Here is a 19,988-nt window from a genome sequence, read left to right as displayed (position 1 = left end):
TAAAGCCTTTTGGAAGGCTTTGAGCAGAGTGCTTGTCATCATTCGGCTTTACTGGAAGACAGGTATATTAGATCAGAGGTTGTTGCCCCTGGAAAACTCCATTCATGCAATATTCAAGTTCCTCTGAACTAAATCAACTACCTTCCTAGTATTTGTAATAAAGCTGTTCAGGTCTGGTTTGCATTGCTATGATTTTAGCAATTTAAATGCCTCTGTGACATAAGAGAGAGGGAACTCATGCCCAGATGATGTGTTGTGTCCACTTTTGCAGACAGAGACATTGCATGATCCATAGGTGGCTGAAGCAGGAGCCAGTGAAGGGTCTCCAGGCTCCATCACACTGTCATAGCAATTCTGGGCTGCAAAAGTAAAGCTGGCTTTGACTGGACAGAGTTGTTTGGTTCAGAAATCCCTTGCCTATGCTATATGAAAATGGAATTTAACTTGCCTATTCATATTATTAGCTCACATTATAACTCAGAAACAGGGGGGTAGGAATTCATTACTCTAGAGGAGCCAAATCCCCATGCCCTAAAAGCTGTCTTACTTCTTTTGATGGCTTGTGTTCCCTGTTGCTTGTACAATCCAATGCTTTCTATATACATACCTGATTATTACAGTTTAAGCCTTACTTTTATTTCTTCCTAGTTAAGTAGCAGGACCTGATTTTCTCATTTAAGAAAAAAAAATTATTTAGGGGAAAATAATGGTAGCACAACATGGAAAGGCAGCATACTCACAGACAAAGAAATGAACAGCTTATGAAATGCTTTGAAAATCTTCCTCTCGTTACTGTCATGCTTCATAAGCTCTCAAAAATGCATAATGAGAAACAAGGACCTCTTTTTGCTGTGCCTCTAATTTTTTTCACTGCATAACATGGCATTTTCAGATGTGCACATAGAAAATGAAACTGTTTTCAGTGTGTTATCCCTGATGACCAAGTGTTTATTCAACTACTTATATCTTGTTGGCCTAGATAAACTTCACCTGAGGCTAGCATCTGTTCACTAATTTGTCACCTTTTCTTTTTCATGCCCCTAAGCTGTTTTGACTAGAGAAGCTTTGCAAGCTCCATCTCAGGAAGCACCAGCAGCAGTATAAAATGCAAGGAAAACAATGTAAACTGAAGCTTTGGGAAAATAAAGTTGTACAATATGGCAATGGTTAGTGGCTGGATGACAGCCATCCTTGATGATATAAATTTTGTAGCATGTGTAACTGCAAAGAACAAAAAGTTAATCAACAACAATGCAATATATACCAAGTGTTACTGTATGCAAATATGTATTGAAGTTGTTGCCATGAAAAACTTTAATTACTCATTTTAGGTTCGTATTCTGCTGTTAAGTGACAGGGAAACTGAGAAATGCACCTGGCACTCAAATAATTGCCCTTGTTGCGACACTTGTAGCTTTTTACAGAGAGGAAAATATCATCCAGATGATAAATAAAAATAATGCCTCCTCACATAAATGAAGCACACAGTAATAAATGATACTGTTTTGCTTCTGTTCTCTATTTTTAATTTCCATTATGACAGGGAAATGCAGCTTTTTTCCACTCAGCTTCATAGAACTTATTAAAGAAGTGGGAGGCTATTCTAATCATTAGCAAGTTTGTGTTTTGCCTTTAATGTGCTTTGTTCTAACTTTGGCGCCCTGGCACTGCAATAATTACAGTGTGCTGCCATTGCAGAGCGGACAGGGAACTCTTCCATCTCTCCTGCTTCGTCCTGCACTGCCTAAGTGTGCTGGTCTGTACCAGTGAGGTGGGAAGAGTGCAAGGTGGAAGATGGAGTTGTGTCTCCAAAGCATGCAAGATGTGGCAGTCTGGAAACCTGGCCTTGCAAAGAAAGGCGGTCTCAAAAGTTCTCTCAGTTAGCATCTTGGGTTTTCATGTTACTTTTTTTTTTTTTTCTTTCCTGAAGACAGCAGTCCAGAATAGAGTACCTTGCATCTGGTCATGACTGCTTTTGTGCAGGTTCAGTTCTGAACACCAACTCTCTGTACTATGAAAGCTGATGGGGTATATATCTGTTCTTCTGTTTTGCAGTTTACTGTACCTGGTTGCAAATGAACAATCTCCTTTTTTCCAGTAAAGCTCAGTAGATGCACTGCAAATGCTATTTTTTAGTCCTTGTTTGTCAGTGTTTTCAGAGTTTCATCCAGCAAACTGGAAGCTTTTATTTCCTGAGATGGGAGATGAGCTAGTAAGAACTGACCACTGCTTATATTAATAACATGAACACAGTCCTGTGATGTGTGCAGATTTTTTGTGATATCGTGGCTAATGCACACACTTTCATTATTACTGGAGTTTGGGTAAAGTATGCACTTTGCTATGTGGGATTCTCTGTGTGCAAATATGAGAGTGCCAATCCTTTTGCTTGAAGTTCCTTTGTCTCCTCCTGCCCTGGGTGTGCTGAGCAGAGGTTATCTCAGTAATGTGCACCAGGTTGGCCTGTGGGCCTGCAGTAGTTTTTCATGAGGGTATGGCCCAAAGTGGCCTCTGCAGAGAGGGAGGTGTATGTGTGTGTGTACGCCAAGCAACTGAGCTCTGGTTTCCTCTGGAAAAGGTGGATCCAGCTTCTTGCTTCTCTCAGTCCCATTTTGGGTTTATCTTTGTCATTTATAATGTCATCTTCATGCTTATTTTTAGTTTCTAGCCTTTCTCTGTTGAACTGTTTTTACATTTTAGTTGACTAAATCAGGAGACTTGTAGGTGATTAATATTTCCCCTCTCCAGCTGCATCATCTAGAACAAGCATAAACCTTGCCATGCCTCATTTACTTCCAGTTCCTTTTCAAACAGACGTGCACTGTTCCTGGACCTTCCTGTCTTTCCTCACCTCCTATCAGTGTGTGTTGTACCTCTCACTGGATGAATTCATGTGCCAGCTGTGCATCTGTATTTCATGATTTTATTTGTGCAGACAGAAGGAGTGTATGAAACCTTCCTACATCATCAGTAATAACAGTGATACTCATGTGGCAGCTTTTGGCAGGTAGAGTCCTACCTGAATTGTGGTAACAGTTTCAGTACTGCTCCCTGATAAATGAGGGTCTTCCACAAATGTATAAGAAGACTGATCTTCATATCTGGGACATTTGGTCTAGAGGAGTGAAATAAGATAACTATAATTTTTCTTTAATTTTTTCACAAATGAAAAAAACTACTTGGAGTCAGGCTGTTATGAAGTAGCTCTTCCTGCTCCTTTCTGTAGTACATCTTGTGGATGAAACAAAAGTCAGTTTTGATATGCTCCACCTATAATTCATCCCAAATGCTAATGATTTTATTGTCATGATTTCCCCGAGTCCCAGCAGATCAAGATTAGAGATAATTTACTCTGACTAGATATAGTTTAAATGGTTAAAGGTCATTTACTACAAATTACATGTGGTTTCTTCAGAGATATGAAGGCAACACAGTGCCTTGTTCTACTTTATGCATTTGCATAAGATACGATTGTCCACTGATGCTGTTATATTTTTCAGAGTATAGGAGAACTTCCTTCACATTGAGCAAAACAATATTTATAATTTAGTGAAGGATTAGATTTTAGGTTTTGCTTATGCATTTCAATTTAAAAAGTGTTGCTCTCTGTCCAAGACTGCCCAGCTATAACCAGCATTTCTGAAACTGATGCATTCGTTAATCTTGTGGGACAGCTGCAACTTGTCAGTTTTTATAAATTGCTGTCTTTATGACAGGAAACTAGGAGGGGAAGGGTCTTATATCTGAATATAGCAGCAAGGAGAAAACAGGGACATAATGACAGATGTGTCCCCAAGTCACTGTTCTCTATGGTGGAAGCAACACCCAGAGCCTTGCTCTTGCTGAAAACTGGATGAAAGCCATGAGAACTCTATAAGCATCCGGTAAATGTTTTGCCTGGGTAAAGAGAAGACCTCCTGCAGGACAATCAAAACTGGTTTTTTTATTTGTATTGTTTCTGTTCAGTGCTTTCTAAACATAGTAACTATTTTTATATCTTTTGTGATCATATTAAAAAGTATTCTTTACTTTTAACTGAACATATTATCTGTTGAGAATGATATGAGGATGAATGGGAAGACATCAACACAGTAGTGAGTCATAAATGGGGGTTCAGTCATGCTTGTAGCATCCAGCACCCTCAGGTGAGACTGGGATTCCTGGAAGGTTTCTAGCTCGTCTATCCCTAAGCAGCACAGAATGGCTTAAGAGCTTGTGAGGCAAAGTGTACTTCCTGGTCCAAGTGTACCTGGGAGGATCCTAAGCTTCCACTGAGTTTGTATTCTCTTAACATTCATGGCTGAATTGGTGATGTGAAGTACCTTTTAATACGACCAGGAGTATTGAGGCTGTAACTCACACCATTGCTTTCAATTGTCTTTGCTTATTCTATAAAGATGATAAGTTAAGGGCTAAAGCTCAAGGCCAGTACGAAATGTTTAATGTGGTGCAAAAAAAGCAGTAAAAATACATAGTTTGTCTAAATGCAATAGTTTTAAAATTCAAAGCACTATAAAATAAAACTTCTAAAATATTCTGAAGATTACACTGTAGTTTTTGTTTTGTCATTTTTGGTTTTTACTGCTAGAAGACAGTCTACAATTGCAGACTGCAATTGCACTGGCCGGAGCAAATACTTTTTCCTGTATGTTAAATATCTTGATGAAATGGGAAAGAGAAATGGACATTGCTTAGTCCTTTGCAAGGCCTGTAAAGCTCAGATGTTCCTTACACAGCAGATGCTCTAACTGAGCATTATGAATTGCACTTGTAAAGCTCACTCTCTAATAGATGTCACTCTTTTGTTTCCCTCTACTCTTTTGCAGCAAGTGACGGGCAGAAGTTTTGGTGAGAAAGACTTTCGTTCCGGGTTAGAAAACGGCATTCTTCTGTGTGAGTAAGTAATGCTTACAGTTTTAAGCCTTGAATACAATCTTGACTAAAGCAGAAAACAGCCTTAGCTAGTATGTTCCATTGTTGATTTCCTTTTGAGAGTTTTGACATTGCGCACAGTGGTATTTCACTGCAGTATAATTTCAGTGCCAAAGCTATTGTTATGGTGAGGGTTGAAATGTGGCTTAAAGAAAACAGGTTTTATGAAGTGCTTCCCTCACTCCACCCCTGGTCCTTAGCTGAGTTATGTAAAACAAAAAATATTATGTTGTTTTTGGTTTCCTTTTATTTAACGTTGTTAACCACAGATTGGCAAACGGTGTTCCACACCTGCCTGTGGATGTCTCTGCCACAATGAGGCGTTTTGGACCAACTCCAAGTCTGAACGCTGTCAGGAGTTAGCCATCTGAATACCATCAGTACACAGCTGCTTTAATAGTTTCTGGAAAGGTTAGGTATCCTCTAAATCTTGCCTAAAGGTGTGTTTCAATGACGTGTTTTGTAATTTTTGGATGAGAGACACAAGTTAGCTTTTGCACATATTTCTCTCTGTAGTTCTAATGGCTGGTTTTTAGGAAGAGTCTTCCAAAATCTTGTTGAGGTTTACATGCCAAAGCTGGTGACTTCTAAGAGCAGTTTGGAAATATGCCCTAATGCCCTTAGCCCTGTGAAAATCAGGTTTTCAGGCATTTGGGAGAATCTGCTGATCTGAATCACCTGTATGAGCCAGTTTCTTTCCCTGGATACACAGGATTGTCACTGAAGTTGATAAAAGCTGTCTTTGCACACCAGAATGATGAAGCTTGTGTAGAACTGAATCCATACTTATAAAGGAGATCTCCTGAGATGTGTAGCTGGACAATTGCTGCTATTGGTAAAGTTTTATACTATTCCAAGTACTGGAACTTGGAAGCTGTTTTCAGCAGTAGAGTTGAGCTAATATTCTGTAACTCAGCTCTAGGCAGCTTACCATAGATCCAAAACCTACTTGTGTAAATACTATTATATGTCTCACTGGTGTCATTAATCAGACAGCTTGAACTTTAGCTTTTAAAGGTGAAAAAATGTAAAGGAAATGATGTGATCTATTTTGATTGCAGTTGCGTGTCTTTGCTGAGGAGTGGCTTTGGGAGGAGGGAAGTAGCTGTTATTGTTGACCAAAAGTTGTGTAACTCAGAAGGAGCATACCCTCTTTGTATTTAAGGGCTGCCTGTCACACAAAATCTCTCTCCTCTGTGTGTTGAAGGGAAGTGCTGTGTGCTGAATCACTTCTCATTGCACTTTGAATGTTAAGGTTGAATTGTGTTGCATGAAAAGCAAGGTCTGTGTATTTCAAGATTAGATTGTAATCTTATCTGCAAGTAAGCAGAGGTAGTCTGATTTAAATACTGTAAATCTTTAAGATGGAAGGCTTAACTAACTAATGTTTTGCTAATGAGACTGATAAATATGTATTTCTTAGAAGGTTGTGAGCTCCAGTAATAACCAGGTCAAGGGAACAGCACTTGGTTATACTATGTAACTGTTCTGTGATATTGCGGAAATTGCTTGTCCTCATTTACCACTTGTGGATCAGTGCAAATCAGCCTGAAGGAATCTGTCTCCTCAGCATCAAATATTAAAAGCCATGAAGTTTGTAGTGCTCTTGGTTAGCAAGCTGTAGCTAGTGTGTAAAACTCTATTAGGCTACAGAGCATCAATGAGAAAGTCACCAAATTGGGCTAAATGACAAACAAACTATAGCAACAGCAGTAGAAGTGTATTCCTCACTGGTTCCAAGTCCACTGAAAAATAGAGCACTCAACAGAAATTTTTTGGGTCTAACACTGAGAACTTCCAGAGTATTTTCAAAAAGTACTTTGGCAAGTGAAGCACTGATAGTTTCTTTTTTATCTGTTGCTCAGTGAAGAACACTGTAAAGCTGCCACAAGCAATACTGCCTTTCTAGACAGTACCTTTACCAATAGCTGTCTTTCTAGAGAGTAACTTTACCAATAGCTGCTTTTTGTGACTTATTGGAAAATTACCAGGGTAGCTAATGAAAAAAATGTAATGGTATACAAGCTTTCTCTTAACTCCCTGTCAGTCTGCTGTGTTTTCATTGCAGCTGACTTCAACAAGTAGATGAAAACCTGATCTAAGTCTCTGACAACTTCAGAAGGCAAGAAATAAATTATAGCTGTCTTGGTTTCTGAAGATGGAAGAACTCATTGTTTTTGGTTGGGTTTTATCTGATTTGTTAAAGTTTTGGAGAAAAGCAAACTTACCTCAGTTTTTACCCACATGACAGTACTCACTGCAAGGGGAATTACCTGGCAACTTATAGCCAGACATTTGTGTGGGTGATGTCCATATGAATGTGGAATAGCTGTGCTTAACTTCCACATGACTGTTTCAGGGTTTTCCTCATCTGTTTCTTTTTGTGAGGAAGACTGAAAGTGAGCTTGGTCTCTGAGGCATCCCAGCAGCTAGAGGACTGGAAACTGCTGTCAGGAGTGGGGACACGGTCAGCATGCCTTGAATATCCCAAATATATCTCAAGCTACCTTCTGGCTTTGCAGGTGTTTTGCAGATGGGAACGGGGAAGTTACCATGCCAGAGTCCATTCCCCAAAGACGCTGGTCTGTGCAGAAGGGTGCAAGGGGAATCTCTGTCTCTGTAGCAGGATTGTTTGACCCTTATACACAGTAATGCCAGGCCCACCTCCACTTGATTCCAATTTCGATGTCCTAGACAGCCTACAGACACAAGCAGGCATCACTACACTGGCTATAAATTATTCATTCACATCTAGCAACAATCCACATGTTTTAATAAATGAAAATGAATGTGACTGTGCAATGCCAAAAGCTCAAGCTCTTGGGATGAATGGGTTGTGAGGCAGTGCAGATGTGTATGCCTGCCACAGGAACCTGCAAGCCTTGCACCTGCCTCTCTGGTAGTGTTTGTGCTGTGGCATTTCGATCTGGCCTTGGTACGAACTTTATAGCTTGACGCACTCAGCTGAGGAGCTGAGGGGCATATTTAAACAATGCAGGATGCCATAAAGCAACAAATCAACAGATGAGAGCAACACAAGCCCTTTATTCTTTCTGGTCGTTCGAAAGCCCACTTGTGCAGTTGCCCAGACAGTGGTGACTCTAATTGTTCCCTCAGCTGTGCTGAGAAGCCAGTGACTATGACTTCTGTTTGTCTGAAATGAGTTCATGTTTTTTTAGCATAGCTCTCTGACATCAGTGCAGATGGTGATTTCAGCAGGGATATAATAGCTATATAGGCAGAGGCAGTTCTTTCTCTGTTCATGCTTTGTGAATTAAATTCTCATATGAAAAGACTGAAGAGTTGCTGCATGGGTGGGCAAAAATCCCTTCCTGGGGTCATGGTTGAAAGCTGTATGATGCAGGAATACAACACCAGTAGCAGGAATGTCACTGGAAATCCCCTATTGCTTCTCCAGCCCATGTTCAATTTTTTTTCTCCCTTGTTACATATTTTTCATGTTTAGGTTTGACCCAGATATCATAAGAAGCTAGAGAATTAATCAGAAATAAATTAGATCTGGTTGTTGCAATGCTTAGATATTCCTATTCTATGGATTCAGACATCTGAATGAAGGTTGACTGCCAAAAAAAGTGCAAATCCTGTCTGTCTGCCCTGCTGGTTTGGGCAGTTCTGTTCTGTTTTTTGAAACAGCAGGTGAGGAAGTCAAGGTTGCTTTTATTTCTAACCATGCAACAATTGCTATTAATAAATTTCAAAATTATTACTACAAGAAAAAATGCATGTCTTGCTGCAACCTTGACCAGTTGTTTCTGCTCTAATATTCTTGCAAGTGTATTTTCAATTTTTTTGCCCTTCTCCTTGCTGCCCACCTGCCCTTGATGAGCTCTGGTACTGCAGGATTCCTTCCTTCATGTTGGGTATTCAGTAGTTAAAAAGGTCTCTGTAGGGATGTGAGACTTCAAAAATTTGAGTTAATTGCTTGCTTTAATATGATTATCCAAACAGGATATATATCCAATATATCTCTAAGAACTTCTGACATGCAATTGGAATTGTATTTTCTCTCAGGCTTTCTCTGGAATCAAGTAATCCAGTCACCCTTAAAGTTTGTATTAGTGGTAATGAGATTCTAATGTCAGGAACAGGACCAGACCATAAAGAAGAATAACAACAAAAATTGGGATATGGATCCTGGGCAAAGGACCTTAAACAATGAACTAAAACAGCTGGATATTAGCAGAAATTATTTGGCTTTGCAGTAGAATCTAACAACATAATGATTGTGTGTAATACCTTGAGTTCTGTATGCAGAACAGTTTAGCTGTGTGTCTGGTTTATATATGTATTAAAATCAATTAATAGCAGTAGGTGCAGGCAAAATAAGTCTGATTTTTCTCAAGCATGAAAGTTCTAACAAATATTTCACTGCATATCATACACATATGAAAATGAAAAAAGACTAACTGTATGTGGTTAAAGATGGAGGTCACTTTTCTGTGCAGTTCTGGAAAACAACTTATGAGCACTTTCCCAAGGTCTTCTGGGTTTTTTTAGAGTTATTTTATCTATTAGCGCATGGCATTATGTAACTTTGTAAAATGTGCAGAAACTATGATTATTCTTTGAAACTATGCTTATTCTTTGACTCTGTAACAACTTATGTTGTTTTTTGAAAGAGGAGATACAAAGATGTTCTCCTGTTTTTAAGTAATCTTGGTAAAATTGCGTATTTTCAGTGAACTAAAAAAAGAGTTGTACACTTTTCCTCCTGTAGGATAATGTATAGGAAAGGTACTTCTCTTCTGCAGTGCATACTTGGAATATATGCTCTTAAAAAGTACAAGAAAGTTTTTAGATTTTACTTTTAAATAAAAAAGATGAGAAATTAGTCGTGCACATAGATTATTTTAATAATATTTAAAGAAAATATGATAAGTGGCTATAAATCTGAGCTAACTGAAAGTGATTATGACCAAGAAGTACTTAATGGAATTTATCATTTATTCTGCCATGAGAATTATTTTCTTCCACAAGTAAGAAATCCCTTTAGCTTGTGTTTTTCATGTTGATGGTGATGAATGAGCTGCATTTTCTCAAAGAGCAGTTTCTTTGGATGTGCATCCTGGTTCTGGTGCATCTGACCAAGCTTTGAGCTGACATAAGTGCAGTTTTCAACAAGGGCTGGCTGTGTGCCAGATCAGTACAAGTGTAATGCTGTGGAATAATAAAAGAGCACTTTTGTGCTCTGAGTCAGTGACACCGTGAGGTATGTAGAACAGCCTTTGCTGTATATATGGTGTTTCAGTCGTTCTTCTTGCAAGTTAATGTCACTTATGTCGTCTGGTAGGGGAAAACAAATAGTCTTTGTAGATGATAGGATTTTTCAGATATATCATTCTAATCGTCTGTTAGTATTATGGGCCTGGCATCAGTTCAGCACTTGGCTGTGTAGTGAACAGTGGAGAAGTCAGTGGATGCCCAGCCCTTATGCTTAATTAGTATTTTGCTTGAATTTCCTGTTCTTGGAAACTAAGAAGGTATTAGAGATTCATAGGCATATTTCAAGTTTTGAATGTGACCCATGCTTTGAGGTGAGAAGGAATTGGTGTTTTCCTGTGGTTTTCAGGCTCTGTGCTGGAAAGCCAAAACATTATCAGCAACATGAATTTGGCATATCTCCAGGTTTTGAGAGATGGGCCCCAAGGCTCATTAAGCATTAAGATTTAGGTTCATGTGAGGACATTTGAAATAGTTTTATATGAATACAGAGTCCTTAATCTGTAAGTTTTATTGCTGTTTCATAATGAAGAGCTATTTATTAATATGGTTTAGATGAGGGGCCAAAGGTAACATAAACCCTAATGCTAAGCCCGTGATGAGGAGAGGGGAATAGACAGTGAGGGGCATGCTTGAACAGGCAGAATGACCTGTCCTTGTATTTATTTATGTTTAAAAAAAAAATGTATTTCAGCAGACTGAATAGTAGAGCTTTTTCACTGATGCTTGGTTATTGACAGGGCAGGAGACTGTGAAGCACTGATCCACTCAAAAGGAGTGTTGCTCAAATGCAAGGCAAGGTGATCCTGTGAGAAGTTTCAGCTTTTCAAGAGTGTATGTTTAAGAAAGCATATTGAGCAGTTTTAGAAAGCACATCCATGGCCATTGCTACTTAGTGTGAAAACTATGCATGAATGCAAATGTATAGGTACATGAGATGCTTTTCACATCATCAGTCCTTGTGATTGTAGGTTCTGTATAAATAGCTTGTGAAGTTACATTCTTCCCTGTTGCCTTTCTTGAGCTGCTTGCAAGGCCTCTATTTTGTTCATATTTTTAGTTTTAGGCAGAGCAAGGCTAATGCAGTCCTATGTTTGGAATACTGTTTTCTCAATACTACATATTTGCATAGGTCTTTATTAACTTTTTACGTATTAGATTGGACTGTGAGCCCTTCATAAGACAAAGTCAGTTCTGTTCTGCTTGTTAAAAAAACACCTTGTTCATCTGATTCTAAATAAATGATGTCAGGGCCATCATTAGCAATCACTCAAGAATGTTTTCCCAAAAATATTTTTGTGACCTCAGGAACATGTTTATATTTTGAAACTTCTTAGCCATGTCTTTTGCAACAAAATATTTTGACTTTTCATTATTCACAGTTTCAAGGTGATTTGTTCATCTTTAAGACTGGTAGTGGATTTTTCTATTCTTTTGAAATATTTGGGGGCATTTTGGAGCTGCCACTAGAGCGTGAGTTAAAAACGTGGATACTGAAGCTGTCTAGGCTAATAATTATCGAGTGCTGAAAGACTGCTTGTTTGAATGTAAGTCTGTAAAACTTAATTTGAAGAGAGAAATGTCTCTGTGAAGGTTTACTGTGGATAGAATTTCCTGAATTCTCAAATATGAAATGACCTTTGACTTTTAGATCAGATCATTAGTCAGTTTTTCTTTTTAGGAATATGATCTGTCACTTGAGCAAAGAGCTCTGTTGGATACCTCTCCGTCCAGCCTGGATTGATCTGTGAACACACATCACTTCAGCCTTTCTTTTCTTCTTATTCTCTGAAAATGCTGCTCTTCCATTTCCTCCTAGAATCGAGGTCTTTTTGGAGGCTGGGTTTTGGCAGCCATCCTCTGAATATTTTCGTAACTGGCGCTTCCTTGTAAGAATTTAATGGGCAGATTATTAATGCTTTTCATTAGATCTTTTATCAACTGTTGCCTGAAGCGCCTTCTCTTTCTGGCAGAAGTTTTTCAAATTCTTAACTCATGATAAAAAACCCCAGGAAGGTCTAATAAATTAGTCACACAGTGGCTAGCACTGATTTCAGCTTGTCTGTCCAGCTGTGGAGATACCTTATCTCCTGGAATGCCAAGCCTTGGGGACAGCATGAGTAGAGCATTGATTCTTCCCGTACCTATGAGAGCTGGTTTTTATCAGGGGAAGGAAGTGACCTAGCTTCTCCCTAGGCGTGGGCCTAGAGCAGCTTTCCACTTCCATCATGCCCTGTTGTTTCTTTAAGGTAAGACGGGTCTAAGGTTTTAGCTTCTATGCAGTGTCTTACTGGGCTTCATTTAACAGGTTTCTACTGGAGAGTCCAAGCCAGCTCCTGGCGCAGTGGAAAGGGAGGATGAGTGTCTGGTTGCTCCAGGGGACATTTAGATGGGGTATTAGAAAAATTTTTCTCACCAAAAAGGTTGTAAGGCGTTGGAACAGGCTGCCCGGGAAGTGATCGAGTTACCATCCCTAGCAGTGCTGGCTTAACAGCTGGACTTGGTGGTCTTTGAGGTCTTTTCCAACCTTGATTACTCTGTGTTGGATTGAAAATGACAAGAGAGATTTGAGAAGAACAGAGGATTGTTCTAACTCAGGACAGGTGCATAAATGCTAGAGGTGGTGAGCCGAAATCCCCAAGAGAGTTTGAGGGGTCTGAGAGTAGGTCACGTGTGTATGTAGAGACTCGGGTTTTGTGGATGGAGCCTGAAAATTCACAGTTTGGGTTATTGTCTTTTGAGTGTTTGGTGGGATTGTTGGGATCACTCAAAATGAGCCAAGGATTAGGATTAGGACTGGGGAAGAGGGCACAGTCTGGAGCTGTAGATGCCAGAAGAAGATATGTGGTGCAGGTTTTCTCTCCTGAAAACTCTTTAGACTAGGACATGGCTGGGGACAGAAGGCCCAGGGCAGCCAAGTCCTTTGGTTAGGATTGGTGGGGCAAGAAAACGTGGGGCTGTAGTTGTCAGGGGCTTTAGGAGAAGATGTGGGTTAGTGGTTTTTGTTCACCTGCAGAGTCTGTCCCTTGCGCCATGGCCAAGGATCTTGTGCCAGGTCCCCAGTGCAAAATGGCGATCAGTCTTGTTTGCCCAGTATTTCAACAGAAACCCACAGAGCTGATAAAACTTTACATACCACGACACGTGCTCTATCAAAGTCTAAATTGGCACAGAAAATTTAGTTTGTGTATACAGGCCTATGTCAGAAGAGGTGTAGTTAGTGGATTTTTGAGAAGCTGGGATGGACGGTAGCTGTGAGAGTGAAGGCGGCCATTGAGACCCTGCATGAACAGCACAACTTTTCAGCTGGCTTGGTAGCAGAGCAATCCTAAACCACTCAGTGTTTTGGCATCTGGATTGTTGCTCTAGATGAGGCAATAATTCAGAAGCAGACAGTCTGCTCTGGAAGAAATGTCCTTTTGACATATGCTCCAGCAAGCAAGTCCTGGGGGGTTTGGTGCCAGACTGCTTAGAAATGTTTCCAATAGGAGACAAACTTTTAAATAATAATTTTAATTTCTTCCTTAGGGCTTTCCATCTTGCCCCATCCTATTTCCTCTCTCTTTGGCCTCCAAATGGTGACCTAAAATGTTGTTTGTTCCCTACTTCTTTCCTTCCTCTCAATTTATCCTTCTCCTGAATTTCACAGGGAAGTCTGTACAAGCCATTTTGAAGATTTATTTAGAATGGGTTTTGGCATTTGAGGTTTCCAATAAGAACTCTTTATTTTGCCTTCCATTATTGCTTATGACTTTCAATCTGCACCTGCAATATTGGTTGTGATGCTGATGCATTCATGTTTGAGTAATAAAGAAAATGGGATGCTTTAGGTAATACATTCTTTTTTTCCTGAAACAGAAGAGGCAAACTGAGGTTTAAAATCACAAGAGAGCTACAGTATTTGGAAAGAAGTCCTCTGGCAAAAAAAAAAAAAAATCTTATATTGCCTGGTGCAGCAGCTAAATGGAAAATAGTAGTTTAATAAAGTTGCTGCTCTGTGAGGTTAAAAAGTAGTAGTATCTTCTGGGGGAAAAAAATGTAATTCTTTTTCCATCTGCAAAATAAAAAAATGGTTCTAGAAGATAGGCAGTTCTTTTATTGGCGTTCTCTTCATCTAATGGGGAAAAGTGATTTTTTTGGAAATAAAAGTAAATTAATTCATTTGTTTTTAGGACATTACTGTTAGATTCTACTCTAAGCAGAAGTGGAATAGTACAGCCATCTGTATGAGTTTGGGTTACGGAGTTCTTAACTTCAAGAATATTTAAGAAATACCCACAGCTCCCAAGAGTATCATTCATATCTGTTTTGATGCTACTCCCAATACATGATGGTATTGGAGATGTGGGAACTTCAAGAATGTAATAACATGCCTACAATTTTGAATCTCCCACTCTGTTCCCGTGTTCTGTCCAAGTGATTGCAGAAATCCAACCTATATACTGTTTCTGGGAGACACAAAGGGAAAGAGGTGAGGAAAAGTGATCACTTCAATGTTCATAAAGCCAGATGTTCACTCCAGGAGGGATGAACAACTTCATGAACTTGCAAACTGCCACAGTCCTAAGGAATCAAGCAACAAATAAAGTGCCACAATGGAGAAATGGCTCTTGGTGGAGCTCTGAGCAGTGGCACACTGCCTGTTATCCTAACTCTGAAGTAGGGAGCTGGAAACCATCACAGATTGTTAGCTTTAGTTGAAAGGAATATTATTCTAGTTTGGGTAAACTTCTCAGCCAGACCTCTCAAATATTAAATATGAATAATTTTACAACCACAGTAAGCTGCCAGAGGAGTCTTCTCTTGAATGGAGACCATGTCAGCCCAAAATGAGGTTCCTCTCTTCCATAGAGCTGTTCTAATTTTCAGTTTTAAATTTAGGCAGACATCATTTTTTTTCCCTTCAAAGATCTTAAATTTTAAATCCATGATCTTGAATTGATGATTTTCTTCCCAGTGGATGGAAGTGGTTGAATTTTACTTTGGATAAAAGGCATTATGGTTTTATCTTGGGGGAAGGGTGGTGAGGACACAGTGTTTGTTGCAACAGGATTTTACAATTAAAATTCCCTGCTTTTAGAGGCTTGGTCATTTTTTTGAGTATTGTAACAATGAGCCATGTCAGCACATCTCATAGCATGCTCATGGGTGGTGAGGAACTTGGATTTGGGGGATTGCTAATCTTTGGACACTGAACAGTGTTCAGCTGTGGTATCACTGGCCTAATGGTGTTTTCATGATGAGACAGGGGGTTTAGGAATTCCCTTTTTATTTGTCTTCTCTCATTTATGATTTATGGGGCCCTCCATTCAACACAATATATGGAAGGATGACATTTAATTTCAAGCTAAGATGAAAAAAAAAATAGACAGGCCACCTATAAAGTGTACATCCTTTCTCACTCTCCTGCAATGCAGAAACTGACAGACCTGGATGCCTTCTAGGTTTCTGCTCTCAGGCCTTTCCAGGCATGATATGCCTGTACACAGGTAAGGCAGGCTGATGTGTCAAAATTCACCCAGAATCTGTCTGGGTCACTGATGTGATCTAGATCAATTTAGAATTTAAAATAAATATTATTGAGTTACTGTGCTGTGGATATTCATCCTAGTCTTCATTTCAGTGATCAAATTTGGGTGTCCATGTATGTTTTCAGAAGGGAGAAAGGGGAGATTCTTTTTTTCCAGTCATACTGAAATCCTTATGTGCTGGGGGAAAATGCTTGATAATTTGGATTTTATGACTTTCCACTCATAAAATACTCCTTTCTCATAACAGGTTGCTGAATGCGATAAAGCCAGGATTGGTAAAAAAGATCAATAGACTACCGACCCCCATTGCAGGTTTGGTGAGTATATCAAATGGAGGAAAATATTTCAGTGCTGCTTTTTGCACCTTGACATTGACTATGGGATTCAGGCAGCAGTTATTTTTGTAATTTGAACTCTTCTAGCCTAGTAAACTCAGACAGTCCCTCTGAAATTGGAATTCTCTGTGTAGTCACCTTAAGACCTTTCAGTCTTTTTTTTTCCAGAAGTAGGCTGTATTCAAGTGTCAGGGTATATTTTTAGAGGAAGATGATCTTCTTGGTTATATATCACCTCTCAGTTGTGGCGCTAGCTTTGGAAAAACTGGAATGCATGCATTAGAAGCCACCACCACAAAAAGATAGTTTTTGGAAAGGAAGAAAACTGTACTTGTATATTTTGTCTCATTTTCCCTTTCCCCCAAATACCACAGTCTGCAGATAACATTCATTCTGGGGCTATCTGGGGAACTGTTTCGTGTTGACTTTAAGGGCAGACCAAAATTTGGCCATACTCTGTTGCAAGCAAGGGAGACCACAGAGGATGTGCTGACAGCTCCTGGGCTGTCAGGAGTGCTGGGTGCTCCGGGGGTCACCTCAAGTGGTGGCACAGTCCTGTGCTTGCTGTTGGGGCAGAAGGTGGGGCAGTGGGTGCTTGTTGGGTCTAGCAGGATTAGCCACAGAGAAAGATGGCTGTATTGATTTTACCTTCAGCTGTAATTGGGAGTAAAAGGGTCCTTGAGCATGTGGAAGGTGGCCATCCTCTATTTAGACTCATCATGTGTATACATGGTTTCCTTGTGTTCTGGCACTGTTCATATTGTGGCCCATACGAGATTCAGAATATATTACTTATTGATAGCTGAAGTTACGGTTCCTTTGTATAAACGGCATTAAAAAGTTTCAGTGTATCAGAAACCATGTTACATTTGCTGTTAAATTAGTTCTACAATGCTGTTGCATAGCCTTTGAGGCTAGGTCTTTCCACATGTAGATTCACAAGAATATTTCTGCATGAATACTGCCTGGTTTTAGAATCTCATTTTTGATCCCCACCACCCTTTCTCTAAAGTTTCCTTGAGTGCCTTTCTTTTGCCTCTAAAACACATCTAATTTTATTCCTTTGCTGTCCTATTTAAAAGGAATATTTGATATAAACAGATGAAAAAGTACCAGTAGTGCAGTTTTCTTTTCCTTGGCTCACTTTCAGGAAAGACTCAATTTTTGTTATGACTGTTTTAAGAGGATGATATTGAATTACATTGGGTTTTTTCCTTATTCATATGTAAAATCCCAATGGTAAGGTGGTTAAAGTAGGAAGGACATAGAAAAAAGTCATTATGTGTGTGTATTTTTCTCATTCCTTGAGATAAAGCTCTCTTGCAAGATGTATATCTTCAAAGCATTATGAAAAAAGAAGCTTTCAGGCTACTAATGATACAGTAGATCATTTTTTTGTGTTGTAAAGTCACTTTATTACCTCTGTACCTGTGTCCTCTGATTTCCTTTAGTAGCTACTTTTCTAAACATTTTTTCCTAATAAATAATTAGGCTATTTTAAAAGTTCACTATTTCTGAGTTCTTGAACATTACCAATGAATGTTTTAATATACTGTTCTGTGAATAAATTGCTCCCAACCAAACAATCAAAATTTCCCCTTGCTTTCCAAGACATCTGGTTCCATACCTGCTGACTTTTGTTGCCATTTGTAGTTACAGTGGTGAGTAAGTGGCTGCTTTAAGGACTGCATATGAATTTAAAGGATCAAGTGTTCTATCTAGTCTGTTATGCTTACTTATGGTGTATTATCTGAAAGTACAGCCATTGGGGGTGTGTTTGAGCACAGGGGGTATCCTTTTCTTTTCACTAACCTGTACCATACCTATGTGTCTGAAAAAAGAATTGAAATATTGGCACTATGGTCCAGAAGCAGTTATACCTCCTGAGTAGTTGACCCTACATGTGAGACATTCCCTTATTAGTTGCCAATTTTTCTTTATTATCTTAGTTTTGGTTGGCTTGACATACTAAATAGTTACTTCTTTCCAGTTATTTCACCCCAGTGAGTGTGATTTCCTCAGGTACAAGTAGAAATGCTGTGAAAGCTTCAGTACCTTTTCTTCCTTGCACGAGATACATGCTTGTAAATCCTAGATACTGCTTCTGCCTAAAAAGTGTAACTTTTAAAAAGTGTAACAAAATGACTGTAACAGACTTAATTTCTTTCCTGTATCTGATAGAATAAGTTTTTATGTCACTAGGAGAGACAATAGGTTTTCTTTTATACACAGTAGGAGCTAAAACTTCTGAGTAATTGTGGAGTATTCAAAGTGCCTTTTGTTTCATCCTTAACCTCCAAAGACACAAACAGTTATATATTATGTAGCTTTACAAAATGTCTACTTGACTCTAATTGTCCAGATGATAGTCTATTTTTCTCCTTTGTTGTGGTAAGGAAAAATTAGAAAGTGTCCTTTATCGAAGGAAAATAACAGTAAACTTGAAGCCCATATCAGACACACGCTGAGGTGTTTACTTTGAAGTATTATCATTATCAATTTGCCTATATTTCATGTTTGGGTGACTTCTCACAACAGTTCTGTAAGTATTATGTATAACTGGTTCAGTGCTGACAGACTGAATTCTTCAAATCTTTCCTGGCATTTAAAACTAGATGAATCTGCAGTTACTCTGAAATTCTCACCACTGACTTGCTCATGTATTTTAAGAGGCAATAATTTATTTTCAGATCTTGCATACCAGAACACCAATATTTAAAGTAAAATTTATCACTTCTAGTGCTGTGGTGTTAAAGCATGAACTCAAGGATCTGAACACCACCATGCAGGCCATATAAATACACAAAGATGATCTTTGTCTTGTTGCAAGTCTAAGTCAGGAAGTGGATTGCATGCAGCCTTACATATAGAATTACATATGTTCAGCTTGGCAGGCTTGTTTGTAACTTGCTTTGATCTCCAGAAGTGCCGACTGCTTCTGTTATCACAGCAGAAGTGATACATTGCTTTAATGAAAGAAAATGTAGGACCACAGCTTTGGTGTTCAGACTTACAGTATTAAATCTGATGAAGTGTTTTCTCATTCTTGTTCAGTATTCATTAATCCTGAAAGCTTATGCTCCCACCAAAAAGCAAATTCAAAAAGCATTCAAAGAACATATTAGGCCTATGTAGGAGTAACAGAAGAAATTTTCTCATGTAAAAAATTGATACTGAGCGTCTTTGTTCTAAGACTGTTGGGTTTCTAGCCCCATCATTTAATGTATTTAGTTGTAGAAGGCTGGAGAAGTGTTTTGGCTAAGTTATTAATTAAAAAACCATCTGGAGCTGCAGAAGACTTGCAAAGATGTATTAGAGTACAACGAATATAATATAACTTTCACAAAACCAGCAATTTTTTCTGTGGGTTGCTGTTGGTTTCTTTCATTTTGTATGACATTCATAGTGAACACAGCTAATTTTTTAAGGTTTCTGCTAATTGTAATTTTGTACCTCTAGAACTTATTATCTATACTATGAAAAATTACCAGCATCCCCATAGATAAGGTTTGCTCTATAATACTAACTACTGTATGTTGACTTTCTTTTTCCCTTAAAAAGATTCCAGCTTTTGCTTCCTGTCCCTGAATAATGTCACTCTGTGAGAAAAGAAAAGGTTTCTGCCTTATCTTTTGTTTGACAGGATTTAGGGGAGTTTATAGCATTACTTCAGTTCCTTGAACAATCCCCACAGGAGCTCAGACACTTACTTCAGAGGCTGTGTGAACGATTCTCACATATAATAGGAGGAAGTAGTGAAGACAAAGATGGAGAGATGAACTTTAGCTTGGATCTTGGCTCATGTTTCAGTACTACTGAATAAAAAATCTGTTTACTGTGGCATCCAGTTTTCAGTTTTTTTATGGTCCTTAACTTTGTGACATATGTATGATGTAGCACTGGAAAAAAATAGACCTGCAGAAGTCACCTGGTTGCATGGTTATTGCAC

At 38.9% G+C, this 19,988-nt stretch overlaps 1 protein-coding gene across 3 annotated transcripts in view; it reads left to right on the top strand.

Annotated features, from left to right (window-relative positions):
- LIMCH1 (LIM and calponin homology domains 1) overlaps positions 1 to 19,988 on the top strand; it is a 174,412-nt gene that overhangs the window by 58,791 nt on the left and 95,633 nt on the right. For all 3 annotated transcript variants that reach the window (XM_059844922.1, XM_059844923.1, XM_059844927.1), the window contains exons 2-3: positions 4,827 to 4,897; positions 15,952 to 16,021. In XM_059844922.1, coding sequence (XP_059700905.1) covers positions 4,827 to 4,897; positions 15,952 to 16,021 — 141 coding nt within the window. The remainder of the gene's footprint in view (positions 1 to 4,826; positions 4,898 to 15,951; positions 16,022 to 19,988) is intronic.

The sequence above is a fragment of the Haemorhous mexicanus genome, chromosome 4, assembly GCF_027477595.1.
Source record: "Haemorhous mexicanus isolate bHaeMex1 chromosome 4, bHaeMex1.pri, whole genome shotgun sequence".
NCBI lineage: Eukaryota > Metazoa > Chordata > Aves > Passeriformes > Fringillidae > Haemorhous > Haemorhous mexicanus.
The sequence above is the reverse complement of the archived record's forward strand: the minus strand, read 5'-3'. Positions and strand labels throughout refer to the sequence as shown.